The sequence below is a fragment of the Phialemonium atrogriseum genome (assembly GCF_030411735.1).
Source record: "Phialemonium atrogriseum strain 8032-3 unplaced genomic scaffold QBC33scaffold_8, whole genome shotgun sequence".
Classification (NCBI taxonomy): Eukaryota; Fungi; Ascomycota; class Sordariomycetes; order Cephalothecales; family Cephalothecaceae; genus Phialemonium; species Phialemonium atrogriseum.
This window is the reverse complement of record NW_026848145.1, coordinates 936,542-954,413: the sequence shown is the minus strand read 5'-3', so window position 1 is coordinate 954,413 and position 17,872 is coordinate 936,542. Positions and strand designations below refer to the sequence as shown.

At 56.2% G+C, this 17,872-nt stretch overlaps 5 protein-coding genes across 5 annotated transcripts in view; 3 read left to right on the top strand and 2 right to left on the bottom strand.

Moving 5' to 3' along the window:
- Positions 1 to 183: 183 nt before the first annotated feature.
- On the bottom strand, positions 184 to 1,553 carry QBC33DRAFT_448807 (zf-DHHC-domain-containing protein; the record flags this gene model as incomplete). The annotated part of the gene is made up of 3 exons (XM_060424490.1): positions 184 to 863; positions 930 to 1,379; positions 1,442 to 1,553. 3 exons carry the CDS (start codon positions 1,551 to 1,553, stop codon positions 184 to 186), a joined length of 1,242 nt encoding a protein of 413 aa, XP_060285196.1.
- A 3,544-nt stretch (positions 1,554 to 5,097) lies between these two features.
- On the top strand, positions 5,098 to 5,330 carry QBC33DRAFT_557739 (uncharacterized protein; the record flags this gene model as incomplete). Its single annotated transcript, XM_060429825.1, has 2 exons — positions 5,098 to 5,145; positions 5,214 to 5,330. The coding sequence occupies 2 exons, from the start codon at positions 5,098 to 5,100 to the stop codon at positions 5,328 to 5,330; spliced, it is 165 nt and encodes a 54-aa protein (XP_060285195.1).
- A 4,208-nt stretch (positions 5,331 to 9,538) lies between these two features.
- Positions 9,539 to 12,568, top strand: QBC33DRAFT_513888 (putative histone-lysine n-methyltransferase; the record flags this gene model as incomplete). Its single annotated transcript, XM_060426014.1, has 3 exons — positions 9,539 to 10,898; positions 10,975 to 11,357; positions 11,480 to 12,568. The coding sequence occupies 3 exons, from the start codon at positions 9,539 to 9,541 to the stop codon at positions 12,566 to 12,568; spliced, it is 2,832 nt and encodes a 943-aa protein (XP_060285194.1).
- A 1,330-nt stretch (positions 12,569 to 13,898) lies between these two features.
- Positions 13,899 to 15,417, bottom strand: QBC33DRAFT_534365 (uncharacterized protein). The gene is made up of 2 exons (XM_060427535.1): positions 15,296 to 15,417; positions 13,899 to 15,242 (listed from the first exon to the last, which is right to left on the bottom strand). Exon 2 carries the CDS (start codon positions 15,166 to 15,168, stop codon positions 13,930 to 13,932), a length of 1,239 nt encoding a protein of 412 aa, XP_060285193.1. The 5' UTR covers positions 15,169 to 15,242; positions 15,296 to 15,417; the 3' UTR covers positions 13,899 to 13,929.
- A 2,006-nt stretch (positions 15,418 to 17,423) lies between these two features.
- The window catches only part of QBC33DRAFT_568631 (u6 snRNA-associated Sm LSm7), a 1,469-nt gene continuing 1,020 nt past the window's right edge, over positions 17,424 to 17,872 (top strand). Inside the window, exon 1 of the mRNA XM_060430515.1 lies at positions 17,424 to 17,827. Within this exon, the coding sequence (XP_060285192.1) occupies positions 17,596 to 17,827 (232 nt within the window). The 5' untranslated portion in view covers positions 17,424 to 17,595. The remainder of the gene's footprint in view (positions 17,828 to 17,872) is intronic.

The window sequence follows — 17,872 nt, the reverse complement described above, 5'->3', positions numbered from 1 at the left end:
ATCACCAGGCTGGGAAAAGGACGCAAAGCTGAAGATGTCACTCACTCGATCAATGCCAACCAGGTTAGTCACTCCGGGCACACACTTTGTCCAAAGACGCACGAAACATGAAAGATTTAACGACGTTATCATTACGCAGGCGCCTCGACGCATTGCGGCCGGTACCCAACCGTCCCCATTGATCTACCTATCCAAACCCTCGCCGCTCCCAGGAGAATACCGCCCAGGCAGCTGCCCCATCTCAACACCTCCTTTCCCATCCTGCGGCACACTTGGCAGACGGTACCTTGAGCGAAGCGTATCACACAGGGGGCCCATCCGGTAGAAGCTCTGGTCATTTTCGTCGTGTACACATGGTGATGGGCGCACCGGCAGGAGCCAATCCAGGGGATTCGTGCCCATAACCGAGACCCAGTTGCCGGACAGGCCCAGGTCCCACGGGTTTTCGCCTACGTCCGTCCTGACGATGGCGAACGTTCGTGTCGCGAGGCGATCGCGAGACGAGCTCGGCCCATCCCTGCCCGTTCCTCCCCGATCTCCGGGTTTTGGCAGCGGATAGACGATGGTGCCATAATCTGGGGTAGGTGGGGTGTCCTGCGGCACCCGGACGGCAAGCTGGTACACGGCGGACTTTTGTCTGAGAATGTCGACGGTTGTTAGGTTTTTAAATATGTAGCGTAGGGAAGTCGCCGTCATGCCGAAGGTGAACAGCCCAAAGAATGCCCCCATGGCGATGATGGCAATAACGGTGCCATCGAGGCGGCTCTCGAGTAGTTGGTCGGTCAGGCAGAGTATAGCTGCGACCATGCAGACCGCACAGTAGAGCGTTGTGTAGAACGTGAACTGAACAAAGAACTTGAAAGCTAGACAGGTATCCGCGTTAGCAACAACAGCGCTTTCTAATCTCCTCGCCCCACAGGAGAACCCACAAGTTTCTGATACGATGCCTCCGACCCATGGGCAGAAATGGTCCATTTTGCGCACGCATCTGTTGATCTCGCTGCTGTGGTGCACTCTGTCGGGTTTCCAGGTCCGGCATGCGCTGCAGTAGCGAGGCCGTCCGTCGTAGTCGCAAACGAAGACCTCCTTGCTATAAAATCGCTCCAGACCCGGGCTGTCCGGGTTGGTGTCTGGGCCGGGCTCGTATGGGTGTGCTTCGATATCGTCGTGCCGCGAGGCAGACTTGCGTCCTCTCCGCTTTCTTCTCCCACCCGGCGCAACCGCCGCATCCGGGCCCAGGGGCACAACGCCAGGGTCGAGCGCGACTACCAGTAACAATCGTAGATATGTGGCGGACATGAGGACTAGGAGGACAGAATATGGGACAAGGAGGGCTATAGCAGTTGATGGCCGGCTTCGGGTATGGAGGAAATAGTCCACTGCGACAAGCACTTAGTCAGAAGAAGAGATCTGACGGCGCAACGGATAGAAGGAAACATACGACAGATGCGTTTGATTACCACATATGTTGCGAATCCAACGCAACCAGCCAGTACGACAGGAATGATCCTGGTGACCCATCTCGTGGCCGCGCGGGTGCTCGCTGAAGACATGTCGCCCCGTCGGTCCCCGTCATGATGCGCGTCGATGCCAACGCCCATCCAATAAGCGGGGCCCTAAGCCTTATAGATTGCCGGCACTTCTTCGAGATCCGGACATGCGGAAGAGGTGCTGGAGGAGGTCGAGGGATTCGGCTGGCTGTTGTTATGTCGAGAACCCACTGGATTCCATGGTTTGGGGACTGACGTTGCATTGCAGAATGCAGAACGATGGTTTTCCAAATTCGCACTGTATGGTGTAGGTGCATGGTTTGGCAAGGGATCATTTTTTCGAAATAGCTTCTTCGAAATAGCTTCATCGCTCTCTCTCTCTCTCTAGAAATGGTCGCCGGCGTGTCCAATGTCCAAATCCGGTCCACACCTGAGCCCGATTGCGACGTCGAGGGAGAAGTTATCACACAGGATGCCTGGTCGGTGTCGTGTAGGTACTCTGCACATCAACCTGCCACTGATATTGTACTTGTACATACATCCTTCATCTAGCTTTCCAAGGCTTCAGGACACCCACCCAAACGGCAGCAAAACGACCCTGCTGGCACTTTGCTGCATCGTAAATAGAGGCTCCTTCCCAGAATCCATATCTGATATCCGTGAGGGGACCTGGGCGCCGTTGGCAGGCTTGGAGAGAAATGGCCTTTTCGAGAGCTCTGGTCGAATCAGAGTCGATGGGTTTCAAAACTCTCGTAGCCCGATCCTTCCATTGGCTATCCCAATACCAATGAAGGGACAAGCGGTTGCGGCTCTTGTTTACATCTGACCTCCACCCCGCTCCTGGCCCAGGCCAACAAATAACCTGGCGAAGGATGTAGAGAATTCACATCTTCACATTGTTGGGGATCCCACAAGGTCATTCCGCCGAGGCTACGGTATTCAGCAAGGCAGCCATAGGACTCGCGAACTCAGGTGCCTTGTCGGAGAAATTGCCGTCAAATAAACCCCCTTTTCACTACACCCATACTCTTCTCAGTGTCTCGTTGAACTCGCCCAGCTAACGAGGGCGACAGCTAAGGCTGAAGTTTTTTATAGTACCCTGCGGCTGGGGAATTCTCTGTGAACAGTGGGTGGTGCCTGCTCACCCGCTACAACCCCCCGGTGAGGCCGGGGGCTGTAACGGTGTGGTGATGAAAGTGGTCACCGAAAGCGAGGGACGAGTAGACAGACAGATGGGCACGAAAAGGTGACCACTTTCCAGGCCAACAGGTCGCGTGTACGAGGCTCTCTTGGGAAGGAAGAACGCCACACGAGACAGCGACAGAGCCGCATGGTCTGATTATGTATAAGAGGCGCCCGGGACCCAGCGCTCTTGAGCCGATATCAAAAGTGGAATCAGACCTGGGGCCACGCTTCCTCAGCGCTTCTTTTCATATTTACCATGGCCATACAATGATGGCAAGCTCGAGTCAACGGCTTAGAGCATGGCTCCTTAGCACTCTTGGGTACTCCAGCTTTCCGTGTTCGGCTAGCAGAAGCCAGGCAGTCCATAGAGGTATGCTCCAGATCATCTCTCTCAGCCATCGAGCCCCCTTGGTTAATAAACATCGATCTAACCTGGTGGCAGCCCTTGAATCATGCCTCATAGGCTATATCCGAATCGTTAAGATAGTCCAGACCAGGTTGGACGTGGGCGTTGTGGACGAGGACGAGGACAAGGACTTGTCCGACATGGCTGCGAGCCAACCTACCAGCGGTATGGACTTTTCGTATCTGCCGATTTCTCTCCCCATGGGTCTTGCCATTATTGGGAAGAACACAAGCCAATTCAGAGCTTGCAGGTGTGCCTCGAGACCAAGATAGAAGAAGCCTTCGATGTTCTCCAGCCAGCATACATGGCTACCTAAACGGTTTCCTCATCAAACTCCTCCTTTGCAAGATGCAGCCATTCAGTATGGGCCTTGCACCGTGGGCCAATCACAGCGCAATATCTCCGTGGATGGTTGTGTTGAGCTTCATCATCAAGCGATGGTGGGGAATGGCTGTTTGACTTAGTCATCCGACTCGGGTTCCGTCCAGGTTGTCCCAGTTCAGTTGAATTTGCACCGATTCGGTTCCGGGCACGGGCAACTCCCAAGCCGAAAAATCGAGAATCGAAAAAACAAGGCTGGATGCGGCTCAAACCGTGCGAATGCGGAGCTGGGCATCTCCCCTGCGCCTGAGGTTTTTTGAAGACCCTGGACATTCCAAGGGCTCGACCGACGACGTGTTTGCTGGCAACTAGAGCCTCTTGGGCTTCCTCAGACCGGGTTTTTTGAGGCTCTGTGTGAATTCACTCACTAATAACACATGACTCACTGCCTAACGGGGGGCTCGCCCGAGAATTCAAACTCCTGGTGGATTGGCTAATTTGTGCACCGCCACATTACACTTGCTATGTGCCTGCCTCGCGCTCAACCTTGGGATCCTTGATGAAGCTGCTCTTCGGTCTACGACTACCTAAGGTGTGCAAAGGTCGATGGGGCGTACAAGCCCGCTATTACCGTGTACAACGATATTAGGCACGGGACGCTATGACATGGGACCCCTGCGAGCTGATTGCATGGGGGCTTGGGCCGGGTGCCAGTCCGGCAACTGGAGAGAGTACAGAGTACTTACCCAGCAGAGCCTCAGATACGTAGGTACCGATCCCGGACACCCCAGTCAAATTCCTTCCTTCATACTGCTGCGCGCTACAAGTCAACCAATTTTTCACACTAACGACTAACCGTCCATTTACACATCTTATTTGCTTAGTCCCACCTCCGCCTTATCGATCTGAGGTTGCGCAGAACGGCGCCGAGCTCCGGCTTGCTCCCAGTGAGGCGCTCAGTCGTTAAAGGCATTCCAGTTGAACCCAGGTCAACTGATGTTCCCGATTCGACTAAATTGAAGCTCCGGGTTGTTGCCGTGGAGGCTGGCGCCAACACTCTGTCCCGCCCTGCCTGTTACCGAGAATTACATGGGGCCACTTCAAGACTTCCGTCTCAGAAGCTTCTCTGCTCGGGTCTAGGAAGCATGGCTTGAAACGAGAGGTCAAGGACGATTAGGGCCCTCGCGGGAGGACCCGCCGCCCGAGGACGAGAACAAACAGCAGCCGGTAGTGAAGCGTGAATTGTGGCGATGGCCTATCGTTGTCGTACGGGGCATTCATTCGACTCTGCCTCTCCACGCGCCTTGTTTTTTTGCTCATTACTTTCCCTGATAACCGTGGTTCCATTGGAACATTGCCCGTTGCCTTCTTCTACTCCTTGACTCGACCCGTGAGGCGGGAATAGGGCGGCGTGTATCCCGTGGATATGGCCGTTTCTAGTTGCCATAGGCAGTTGCCTCGCGACCGGCCTCGAGGCCTCCTTTTTTTTTCCCCTCAGGGACAGCATCTCAGATAAATAGATGCTGTACCAAGCTCCAGGTACGGTTATATATCCTAAATCATCACCCCTCAACAGACTGCAGAACCTTCAAGTCGCTTTCGATATTCGAAATACCATACTCCCTGCTCTTCACCTCTCCGTTCCAATATCCCCCCAACCAAAAACACAATCCCTCTTCCAATCACCATTTTAAAATGCCTCGCAACACCTCCTCCAATACGGTCGTCTATGTCTGGACCTGCGTACTTATGCCCCATGCCCCCTTCAATTCAAGGACATGTTGTTCGCGGATGCTAACATTCTCTTACAGCACAATTGTGGCTATGGTGCGATGACGGTTGCGGTGAACGACGCCTGCTGCGAATGCGGCCATCTCCGGTGCGAGATTTGCACCAGCGAATACCACAAAGTCAGGTCCAACGCTTAGGTATGTCGAGTCGGTCGCAGTATCTCGCCATGTCGTGGTCGCCCAATGCTGACTGATGGGCGCGTGCACCAGGCGGACTCGGGGCTGGCGAGCAAAAGACAACGTCCGGCACTATGCCACTCTTGCCCCAATGCATCGGGATTTCTTCGTGATCCATGTCGCTAGTCATGCCGGTTGACTACATTGTGGTCTTCTCCGACCGGGGGGGACGGTTCTGAGGAGCCTGCGAGTCGGGTTCCACAGGAGTTGAAGGGTCGTGCTTTATTTCCCCTTTTTCCTTGCCCCTAGCAAGCACATGGCAGAGCCAGTATTAGACGGTCAGACGGGAGGGGGTCTCGGTTTAAGGTCTTTCCCTTTTCCTTTTCCTTTTCCTTTTCCTTTTTCGTTTTCTTTTTCTTTTCTCTTTTTCTTTTTCTTTTTCTTTAGACTTCTCTCTCTTTTGGTCTGCGAGTGGCGGTTCCTCGAACTGCAAGAACCATGGCATCACGTCGGCGGGTTAGACTTCCATTTAGCATTAAGACGCATCGCGGTCGGCCGCAAGCAAAACGGAGGTAGACTTGGGTGGGCGTTGGCTGGGATTTCTTTCCTATGTTCTTGGTTCAGATAGACAGGGTGCATCACCAAAATCGACTTTCGTTATCCCCCCCCCCCCCTATGGCGTCTCGTCCGTGCCTTGAAGACTGCTGTGCCAATGGGCGTCGACACCTGCTGGTCATTGGTTCTGCTCTTCCAGCCAACGTGATCCTTAAGCAAGCATTTGCCCAATCAGCTGCACTTCCACCAAGAAAGAATATATGCGTGGACTGCAAATGATTACTGCCTGAACAGGTTGGTCGGGTCCGATCCAAGGTGCTCGTCGGGATCCGGCGCCGAAAGAGCTGCAGAACGGGGTATGGGAGAGGACCTTTGCTGGTTGGCCACGGTCTTGCAGAAGTGAGTCCAAGCACATCACGGACCGGAATCATGCCGTCTCGGTCAAGCGTTGCGAACCCGGGAGATAACGGGGCTGAAGAATGTATTGGATCGGCACATGGCCTTTTGAGATGGCCATCTCCATCAATGCTAGACCTCAAATAAGAAACCTGCCCGCTATTAGCAACATTCTGTCGCGTCTGGCCAAGAGGGGGTCGGCGGGGGAAGTTCGGGGCAGCAACGGAGGAGACTTGTCCAATGTTGGCGACCTTCACCTAGTAGTGCGCCATCGGTATGAGCTTCCAGGGGCTGCTCTTATATCGCCACTTGAGGGCTTCTGAGCTGTCGCTCGTGTTCGGCCATGGGCTGGCCTCTGGAATTTGATTGAGACCACGCTCGTGGGTGCGTGGTTCGATGTCTCGGCCTGAAGATGGACACCCCGCATCTCGTCCCATGAGACATCATCCATGTGCTTTTTTTCTTGTTTTTTTCTATTAACAGACGGGGTTGACACTCTGAGCCTGAAAGTTACTGCAGTACCAATAGAGATCAGATGAGGCGGTACCAATTCCAAGGCCGCGGGATATGGGCAAGCAGGTAGGCTCTTGATGCCAGTATCTGCGTCCCGTCATTTGGCCATGTGGTCGTGGGAGATCCCGGCGTTTCCTTCGAGCGGTGGAAGTGAAGAGTCTGGCTCGAATCAGATGACCAAGGTTGGCATCGTGCCAACGGGCGAAGGAGGAAAGCGTGCCCAATGACGTTATGTCTCCGGACTGGGAATGTAGGATACGGAAGATGGAAACTGACGAATATCTTCTGACCCAACACCGGCCACGAGAAAGGAGCTAATACCGAAGAAATCTAAGACTGGGGGTGCTTCGTGGTTGAGGTGCACGGGGGTGAATGCTAGACGAAGGCAAAAACACCGACCGGCAGGGAAGAGGATGGCGAGAACTGCCACCCATCTCCTACAGATGGAGTTTAGGGGAGAGCATCATCGTGAAGGGAACATGTATTTCTAACTGGGATATGTAGACAGGTATCAGTCCCAGAAGTCACTTCCCAGGCAGCTGCAGATGATAACCTGGAACCTTCCAAACCTGCCTGGAGGATGTCTCAACTTTGACATTGCAACATGCAGTTATCTCAAAGGGCATGGAAAGAGCCAGGGCTTGCCCGCAAATGCGAGGATGGAGAAAGGGACTCACGAAGAGGAGCAGAACCAGCTGTAAATACTCAAGCCTTTCGTTGACTCCCCGTTTTCCATCCATGTCGTCCACTTGGGGGTCACAGTCGATCATCGTCACCCAACGGGAACACTGAAGTACATACATACAAGCTTGGTCTGTAGTCGCATACCTAAGAAGGTCGTATCGCCGGTTCTTTTCCATGGAAGAGTCTCCTGGGAGTTTTGTTCATGTTAACATCCATGCAAGGCACGCTATCTGGGATGATGAGGTGCAACTTGGGATCACCCTGTGCGTGCGCCCGTGTGTCCGTGCTAGATGCTAGCCAATTCGACCGCCACACCGGCTTGCTTGTCAAAAGCAAAACTCCACCGCGACGACTGGAACCCCCCTCGAGTTCACTCCCGGATTATTTTGCGCCGCCCTGCTACATTTTCCTGTTACCGCCGGGAACGATTCGCCCATCATTACGGTACCGAGCTGCGAAATAGTCAAGGTGGGAGGGAGGCGGCCGTCACTCGGTCGTGGCCACCCCAGGAGACGATAGGAAAACATATAGCAGGCCAAGTCCCAGATATGTAGTCTGTGTGTGTCTTACAAACCTAGCGGCCGGAGCTTCAAGCGTAATTTGGCCGCGTGGATTGTTCCCATGTGAAGCGTTGACAGTACCACCTTCACGGCTTGAAGGCCAGCTACAATGTAAAAGGAATGACACATTGGCTGCAGTTGGGTCCGAGATGTCGTCATTGACAAGCCTCGTCACCTTCCCAAGCTGCCCCCTTGAAGGAGAGAGAGGTCGAAGAGTCAGTTGCTCACTTTCCCCCTCCTCAACTCAGCCCAAAGCAGGGGTCCCGGACGAGGTGCAGCACACTTTCACCAGGGCAAGGGAATGACAGGCGAGCTGATGATGATGGTGTGGAGGTATGCGGCTATCTCCGCAGCTCGCCATTCCCTCCTTCCCCCCTCTTACATGGTTCTGGAAAGAGATGGCTACTACGTTATCGCTGAGTTGTCCCCCTCACCGAATGGGGGTCTGTCTGACTGGCATCCCTTCTCCCCTTCCAAGGGGCCGCCACTTACCCGACCAGGCGCGGTATGCATGTACTTGTACTATAAACTCCAGACCGCATGGGGCCGACCCCTGGCGTCTAGTGTTTACCCCCCTCTCCTCTCCCCTCTCCTCCTCATCAGGCAGCAAATCAGCATTCGCCAGATACTCAGCAACAATCTAAGATAAGTTGTACCGACCAAAAAGATGCCGAGGAGTCTAGTTGTTTGAGTTGGTTTACAGTACCGAGACAGTCCAGGTAATACGGTTAGACAATAGAGTTTGTGGATCGGACAGATTTCCGAGGTGGATGGCGGATGGGCGTGTAAGCGGAACGAGGCGTGTGAGGAGCGAGAGCCCGGTTAGGGAGGAGAAGGGGGGAGAGGTGAGGAGCAAAACGGGGAAGAGGCCGGACGGGGTGGTGGCTGTTGTGGTCGCGTTATGGGGTTCTATTGTTGAATTGTGCACAATAGCCTTATTGTGATCCTAATCTGTCCCCTTACTGGCCGCTAGGCAAGGTTCTCGAAGCTGTCTATTGATCGGTGTTTGATCCTATTGTTCTCCTGTGGGTGGCCCTACCTTCCCCCCCAGCCTCTCTCTTAAATACCTACCTAGCTTGCCTGGTCCGTTCCCTCCCTTTCTTACTTCTGCCCCCCTTCAATACAATTTATCACTGGACCAGCCGCACATCCCCACCAACACACCTTCTTCGTCTCCCCCATTTCGACAATCCCACGGACTCTGCAGGCTGACATGTTTGCTCGCGGCCTTGCTTAGGAAGTGAACTGCACTCCATTGCGTCTCCAATTTCTCCGATTCTGCCCGTTTGTTGAATCACTTGCCCACCCACTTTTGGCTTCAGCTAGCCGGCCTGGACGAGCCTGGGCTGAAGGAACCTGCCGCACGGCTCCCCAACTCCCCCCCAAGGGAAAACACCAAAGCACACAAACTTCCCACCAGCTCAAACGCGCCAATTTCCGCGCCCTTGGCTTGCTTCCTTTCACACAACCACCACCAGCACCACAATTCGCCGCGTAACCCCATACTCCTCCACCCTCGCAATGGCTGAGCTTGCCACCTTACCTACCTTGTCCACTTTACCCACCGAATCCAGCTTCTCTGCCCTTTCGACTGAATCCTCTTCCCAAGTCGCGTCGTTGAGCTCCACCCCTCCAACCTCCGTCTCTCCCGACAGCGTCTCGCTCGCGTCTGATCATGACACTCCCAAGCCCGCCAACACTACCACACCGCTGCTTGAGGGGTCCTGTTTGCTACAAGAGCAGCAGCAATACCTGCAGCAAGAAGTAGAGCGGGAACAACACGTCGAGGAACATGGCCCAAGCATAGCAGTACAGACACTCCCCGAGCCACCGCTCCAGGTCAAGACGGAACCGGAACCAGAATTGGAAACCCGGCCTGAACTGGAACCGGAACTCGATGCTGGCCAGCAAACACCCATTGCCCAGGCGATAATCGTCGCCGCCCAAGCTCTCACAGCCCCCGAGCCGCCCTCCACCGGACGCTCCCGGAGAGCACGTGGTGCTGCACCACCGGTATACAACCTTGCCAAACTGAGCGGCACCGACATCCACGGCAAACGACGCGCAAACGGCGACCCTGTGCGAGAGAGGCGCCGACGCACAACCACAAGCAACACGCTCACCGGTGCCGACGCGCTCGTCCGCAATGGCATCAACGCGTTGGACCTCGATTGGGAAATCCGCGGGCCGAGCACGCCGCGAAGCTCGCGCACGACCAGGAAGGTGAAATCCTCGCCCAAGGACGAGCTCCCGGCGCGTAGGCCGACGCGTCTTTCCGGCGCGGCTGTCACCGGGACCCTGACTGCGAAGATGTCGGCCCTCGGCAAGCGCAGCCGGAAGACCTTCGAGAAGGGTCTGTCGCGCCTGTCGCGAGAATTGGCGCGTCTGCAGGACACGGACGAGTTCTCCCACGTCGACAAGCGGCCCGTCGTCCACACCGTCTGGAGCAACGGCAAGTTCGTCGACCCCCGCGAGATCGAAGCGGAAGCCGCGGCCCCGCCGCCGCGCAAGAAGGCGAAGACGGCCTCGAGCCCCGAGCCCGAGAAGAAGCAGGAGGTTGCGGAGAAGCAGGAGGAAGGCACAAAGGCTGGGCCAGCACAAACAAAAGGTCATGTCAAGAAATGGCTCGACAAGGGTCTCTATGCGGGCCAAGAGGCTCCGGCCGATGTCTTCAAGGGCCTCACGGCACAGGAGAAGAAAAAGCTTGCCCAGATTCCCGAGTTGGCATCCGGCACCAAGCCTAACAGGTCCCTTCCCATGCCCATGTTCGGTGGTCTCCGCCTCCTTCTCACCGGACGCGACTTCAAGCTTCCATACGACGTTTGCAACCCTCTGCCCCCAGGCCAACCAAAGCCGACAGCTTACCGGACAATGACCAGGAGTGAGCCCCCTTTCTCTTTTGCCTGCCGTACTTTTTGCCTTTGCACAATGGCTGCATGCTGACACGGGATACTCAGATCGGTTCATTGGCGATGCTGCCGCATACTGGAAGAAGCAGCCGCACTTCAACGACTTCCAGTCCAAGTGCGTCTGCAAGCCCGAGGATGGCTGTGACGACCAGTGCCAGAACCGCATCATGCTGTATGAGTGCGATGATACGAACTGCAATGTTGGCAGGGCCCACTGCACCAATCGCGCCTTCCAGAGCCTGCAGGAGAGGACCAAGCAGGGGGGCCGGTTCCGCATTGGCGTCGAGGTCGTCAAGACGGGCGATCGAGGTTACGGAGTCCGGAGCAACCGCTGCTTCCAGCCCAACCAGATCATCATGGAATACACTGGTGAGATCATCACCGAGGAGGAGTGCGAGCGGCGGATGAACGAAGTGTACAAGGAAAACGAAGTAAGGATCGCAACTTTCCCCCCTTCCACCCTTCCGCTACTTGCTCTATTCTGGGCGCCTCTCTTTTTCATTTTATATATATATCCTTTTGCAAAACGTCTGACATGTGAAACCCATTACAGTGCTACTACCTAATGTCCTTCGACCAGAATATGATCATCGACGCGACTACCGGTAGCATCGCTAGGTTCGTCAACCACTCATGTTCGCCCAACAGCCGCATGATTAAATGGATCGTGTCCGGCCAACCGCGCATGGCCCTCTTCGCCGGGGACCGCCCGATCATGACTGGGGAGGAACTGACGTACGACTACAACTTCGACCCCTTCTCGGCCAAGAACGTGCAGAAGTGCCTCTGCGGCAGCCCCAACTGCCGCGGCGTCCTCGGGCCCAAGTCCCGCGAGCCCAAGGCCCAGAAGCAGGCCCCCAAGGAGGACGCCGGCGCCGCCGCCGGCAGGAAGTCGTCGGTCAAGGCCGGCGTCAAGGCTAGCAAGCGGAAGCTGAAGGAGCTCCTCGCCGGCGACTCGGACGACGCCGCCAAGTCCGCCAAGACCAAGAAGCGCAAGATCGCCAAGGCGACGGGCCCCGGCGCCGCGGGTCTCAAGGCCGCCAAGGGCGCCGCCGCGGCCCTCAAGCGGAGCGTGTCGAGCATATCGGTCAGCACCAAGGCGGCCCTTGGGTCCAAGAAGGGGGGAAGCACCAGCGGCACGCCCCGCCGGGCCAGCACCGGCGGCCTCAAGAGGTACTACGGCCGGAAGGGCGGCGAGGTGATCCGCACGAGCAAGGCCGCCATCGCGGTGGCGACGTCGTCCCGCGGCGCCGCCGGCCTCAAGACGGGAGACGGGAACAAGCGCACGCCCAAGAAGAAGATCGTCTTATCGTCGTCGTCGTCATCACCGGGCAAGGGCAGCGGTAGGAAGGTTGGGAAGGGCACACCGTCTTCGGCGTCTTCGATAAAGAAGAAGAAGAACAGTAGCCACAAGAAGGTTGCCACGACGACGCCCAACAAGCCCGCCGCCGCCGCGTCGCCGTTGTCGTCATCGTCGCCGCGCAAGCGCGTCCCGTCCAGGAAGGTCCTCGAGGCGGCTGCGGCGGTCCCCGCCGCCCTGCCGGCGTCGCCCGCCGGGTCGGCGGCCAAGTCGCCCAAGCCGAGGAAGGGCCTCGAGCTCTCGCGGGCCGCCAGGGTCAGGCTTGTGGAGGACGTGGATTAGCTTGGATGGGACGGGATGAGATGATATGGTGGTTTCTTGTTGCTGCTTGCTTGGTTTTTATCTTTGCTACCCTCTTTTCGCTCGCCGTTTTCTTTTCTCTATTTTCCTTGTTGTTTTTTTCGAGTCTTTCTACCTCCGTCTATTTTTTCTTAATTTTTTGGTTCTCTCTCCTTGTCCACTGCCATTGTTGCTCTCCCCCCCGTTTTTGTTGCGGGACTGGCCTTGCAAGCCGGAAGAAGAGCGCCGGTGAGAAAAGCGAGAAGAGGGGTGGTGTTCAGGAGGAGTAAAAAGGCGATCGGTCGAACGGATGGCGTTTCTTAGGGTCTTGTCTTTTTTCCCTCAGGCTGTCTTTCTTCACCTTTCCCTCCCTGGCCATCGGGATGAAGGGGGAAGGAAACAAAGGAAGGGAGGGAAGGGGGCAGGTAGGGTAGGGTAGGGTACCTAGGGAAGGGAATTGCGTTTGGCTTTGCAAACTCGACCAAGCAGATTCGTTGCTGGATGAGAAAAGGCCAATTGTACCAATAGCTAGCTGCTTGGCCCGGGACGTAGCGGACGGTCTGATATGTAGGCTCACCTACTTGGCAAACTATCTGCAGCTGCAGGGTGGGAGGAGAATAAGGAGCATCGACGAGACTAGGGTCTGATAAGGGAATGGAATGTGCTGTCTTCCAAGATCGGGATATACGGAAGCGCTGGATGTAGTTTTGAGGCCAACTTTGAAAGTTACACGTTGTGGTGATGGTGATATCGAGAGAACCTACGACTTGCCCTTTCTGCAGGTGACGAAGACATCACATCATACAAACAGGCTGAGAGGCTGAGCTCTTGAAAGTTAAACGTAGGACATGAACTCTTCAGTTGCTATTGCTTGCAGTCTATGTAACTCTTACAACGCCCGCATCTCTTCCGTTCTGTACACATGGACCCCGGGGAATGGGGCCACCGCGCAACATCCACCGCGCAACATCGTGTAATATAGACAAGCAAGGCACTGCCCGAGCGGGATTGTACCTAGACGGTCATTCACATTCTCGTATCCGGGCACTCAGAACCCTTCCCGAAAGGAGGCGCCTCATATGGTTTCCACATATGACCGTAGTAGGTTTGGTGGCCATGCCTAATGGCCGCCATTGTCCTGTGTGTTAGTATTTCCTGAGGGCATGATATCATACCACAACATTTCCCAAATCCGCATCGTTGATGAACCACGATGGAGAGCAAGCGAGGTACCGGCACGGCGAGGCTGCCCTAACATACTCGCCCACTCACCCTCGACCCCCGCTGTCCCCGGAGTCCACGCCTCACCGGTCGGAGGTCCCCCCGGCCGCCCTCTCCCGGACATCCGCCCCCGCCTCGTCGGATCAGCGGCTCGGCTTGTCCCTGTGCGGCTCGGCGTGGAGGAGGTAACTGAGCGGCGCCCCGGCCATTCCGTGGCGCGGCAGCGGCAGCGGCGGCGCGTGCTCGGCTGGTGCGGAGCTGTTGTTGTGCGCCGGGGCCTGTCCATGTCCCTGTCCCTCCTCCTCCTCTTCCCGCAGGTCTGGTTCCCCGCTCATGCGCGCCGCCGCCGCCTCTCTCGGGTTGCTGCTGCCAGGCGTGTCCTCCGCTGCGTCTTCGTCGGCGCCCGGTGGCGCGGACGCGGAAGGAGGTAATAATAGATGCTGCTGCTGCTGCTCCCCCCTGAGCGCGTGGATCTCGTCGTCGGTCACTCCCCTCCAGCTGCACTTGGCGTGCTTCTTGGTGCAGCCCTGGCAGGCCGTCAGGTGCTTGATGCACTGCGTCTTGAGCCTCCTACATCGGTCGCAGGGCGGGGCGATCGCGTCTCCCCTGGATAGCTTCTCTATCCGAGCCTGGATGAGAGGCCTGTGGACGGATGACGGGTGGTCGTAGGAGATGTCGCGATGTACGGGCGAGTCTGGCCCGTGTGGTGGGGACGGACGGCTGCTTTGCAAGAGCAGCTGTGGCTGCTGCGTGATGCTCGGGGTGGCTCTGTGCCGGATGATGTCCAAGGGAGATGGCGGCGGGTTTAGCACCCGTGCCCTGGAGATGGGTTGTGGGCTGGGGACAAGGAATTGCTGGAGAAGGTCGGCGTGAAGATCGTAGCCCGGGTTGGGCCCTCCGCTGCGCCGGAGTGGGTTTACTGACCTGGATGCCCCGGCGTGTGACTGGTGCTGGCTGGAGAGCCGGGCGATGATGCTGGCCTTCCTCCCGCTGAGATGATAGTTGAGCTGTCGAGCCTTTCTCGCAACCTCGTCGGCCTTGTTGATGAGCGTCTGCAGCCGCAGCTCGAGGATCTCCAAGGTAGCCAGCTCGGCGGTCTCGTCCTCTTCGAGGGGATGAGTGGGCACAAGGTGGAATCTATCTAGGGCGCCCGACACGATGAAGCGCCAGTCATCCTCGCTGATCTCGACCCTGACATCCTTGAGATAGAACTGGCAGACCCGGCGTCCGTCAGGGGTAGTGGTCAGGTTGAAATCGCCGGGATTTGTCTTGGCAAAGGCGACAATGTCCAACCAGCTTGGGGAGTACCAGGACGACGCTCTCGAGTCCCCAAAGGGGCTCCGAGGAGATACCGAGATGGTGCCCTCAAAGACGCCCTCCATTGCTCGCAGTAGCCTCGGTGCGGTGGGCTTCGCGCCGAGGTTGGCGGCCAGGCTTTCGTGACGGCTGAGGACGCCTGTCATGACTCTATCAGCATTGACCACCGTTGGACAAGTGGACTACATATACGTTACCCTCATACTCGTCAATGAGCGATATCACGTCCGAGAAGGTCTCGGGGCCACCCTGGATTAGGCCTAGCCTGGAGTTGCTGGCTCTGGAAAGATAATTAATGGGAGTGCCATTGCCTGCTTTGTTCACCACGTCAGTCTGGCGCCTCCACCACCACCGGTTGTGACACACGGGAGGGGGAGGAGAAGTTGATCATACTCTATAAGCGCACCCGACAGACATACATACCTGATTGAGGCGGCGGAGGTTGGGGAATCCGATCGGCGTGGCTCGACTGCTGGACGGCGTTGTCATCGGCCTCCCGTTTGCGTTTGTGGGATTCGGAGTCTTGACTGCTGGCAAGTGGTGACATATCGCCAGCATCCAGCCTTGGAGGCTGTCGACCGTAGCTTATGTAGAGAAGGCTAGCTCGAAATTGGGAGTTGATTGTCCAATGATGTGCCGCTCGGGCTTGTAGGCTGACGATTCCAATTGGCGGGACTTCTGGTGTTGAATGCCCTTCCTCTTCACTGTCTTCCTATCTCCCCCTCCTTCTTTTCCCCCAGCTCTGCGACGTGATGCAGGAAGTTCCATCAACAGGGGCGCTGAGTGGGACAATCAGTCAGCGTCAGGCGAAAGAGAGGAGCAAAGCCTGCCTGCCGCCCATTTCAGCTGTCACTGCGCAGCTTGTTCTGGGTTAGTCGAAGTTGATGACACCCACTAAGCGCTTGCTAGCTTAGCAGAAGGAGCTTGGATGGTCGGAAGTGGGACAGATCTCAACGGTTTTAGATGGGGAGGGGCCGCGGAAATATGTATTAGTTAACAATTCCCAGTTATTTTTTGAAGATGCACAGTACCATATCCCCATCAAGGAATTGTCATTCACGTTACCACTCTACTGCTATCCGCAGATCCGATCCACTCCCAGGTAGGTCAGAGCCTGACCAACATGACCAAGGTCAGCGGGATCGACACTTGAAGGTCGCATGTCTTTCAGTCGCTCTGGTCCCATTGCTACGACCCATGGCCTCACCAATATTGGGGGAGGCATTCTATCAGCGGAAGGGATCAGGCCATATTCTGTACCGGCCTTCTCTATTCCAGGTTTTTTGAACAGAACTGCGTGTGCCAGCCGCGACCACATATAAATACATTGGTCCCTAAATAGTCGCCATCCAGACTTTTGGGTGTGGCTGCCACACCCCTGCCATATCTAGGTCACAATGGCCGTGACTGAAGACCCAGCCGTTTGACATCTAATTAATTCAAACAATACCACGATTCTTGTCCATCAACAGTATGTTGTTGGCGTTTGCTCTGGGATATTCTTCTTCCTCAATTTGCCAACAAATACGCCCACCATCGCCTGTTCTGAATAGTACAGCCAATCACCACAGGTTGAGCCTTGACTGTTCCGAATAGTATAGCCAGTCCTTGTTTTCCTGCTTCAAGCTGTTCTGTCCTTGTCCTTCAACTTCCAGGCCCCGCTAGCATCTGGTGCTTCCTCAAAGCGCAGCATAGCCTTGCTATGCAACTTAACAAGGAATTTAAGTTGGCGTAGCAGGGCTGCACAGCGCTTCGAGGAAGCACCAGATACCACGAGGGCCTGGAAGTTAAAGGACGAGAACTGCCTTGCCCTTTCTGGTCACAGGTTATAAGGAGATCAGTGGGAAACAAAAGACAACATCGGCGAGATTGATAAGGTGTTGAGGCGTTTGCGGCGTCTCCAAGAGGACAGCTTGGAGCAGGAAAACAAGGACGGGCTATACTATCCATGAGTCTGCTTGGGATGGAATTGGGTCAGACATAACGCACCGTGTTGAGGGCCAGGATTGATCAGGGTGTTGTTAGATGCAAAGATGGAGTCGTGTCCTGACCGGCCGGAGAATCCGTTTTGTATGGCTAGCATTAAGGTTCACGGCGTGACTCATCGGCGAGTTGCATTAAGTTCGAGGCTGAGTTCGAGCTTGCGCATACCATGACACCGAAATTGAGAGTTGTGACAAGTCGTGAGGAAAATCGAATTGTAGCTGAGACTGGTGTAGCAGCTGCTAGGGATTCCGCCAGCTGCCAGATTGTCCCCGATATGTAGCTATGGCCACTGCAACCAGTTTTACGCCAAGCCCAATTCGGAGCTCAAATCTAACCCCCACCATCGACAGCTTCAAGTGCAGTCTATCCGCATTCCATTCCCACTCGACACCAAACGACGCGGGACACCCCTACACACCCTACTTGACCCGCGTACGCGACCTCAAGAACAAGAGAGCGAACGAAACACACCCACCTACCCACCCACACACCCACACACACTCGCCATGGCCGACAGACCAGCCCACCGAGGCGGCGGTGGCTCGCGGGGCGGCGGCGGCGGCGGCGGCTACCGGGGCGGACGCGGCGGCGGGCGGGGAGGAGGAGGGGGAGGAGAGCGGGGCGGCGCCGGCGGTGCGGGGGGGCAAGAGAGGGAGCGGCCCAAGAAGGAGAACATACTCGACCTGGCCAAGTACATGGACAAGCGGATTACGGTCAAGTTCAACGGCGGTCGGGAAGGTAAGATAACTGACTGACCCCCCTCTATCCAAACTTCTAGCTTCC

Coding starts and splice junctions, on each gene's coding strand:
- QBC33DRAFT_534365 (XM_060427535.1), bottom strand. CDS start 15,168: ATGGAGGGCGTCTTTGAGGGCACCATCTCGGTATCTCCTCGGAGCCCC.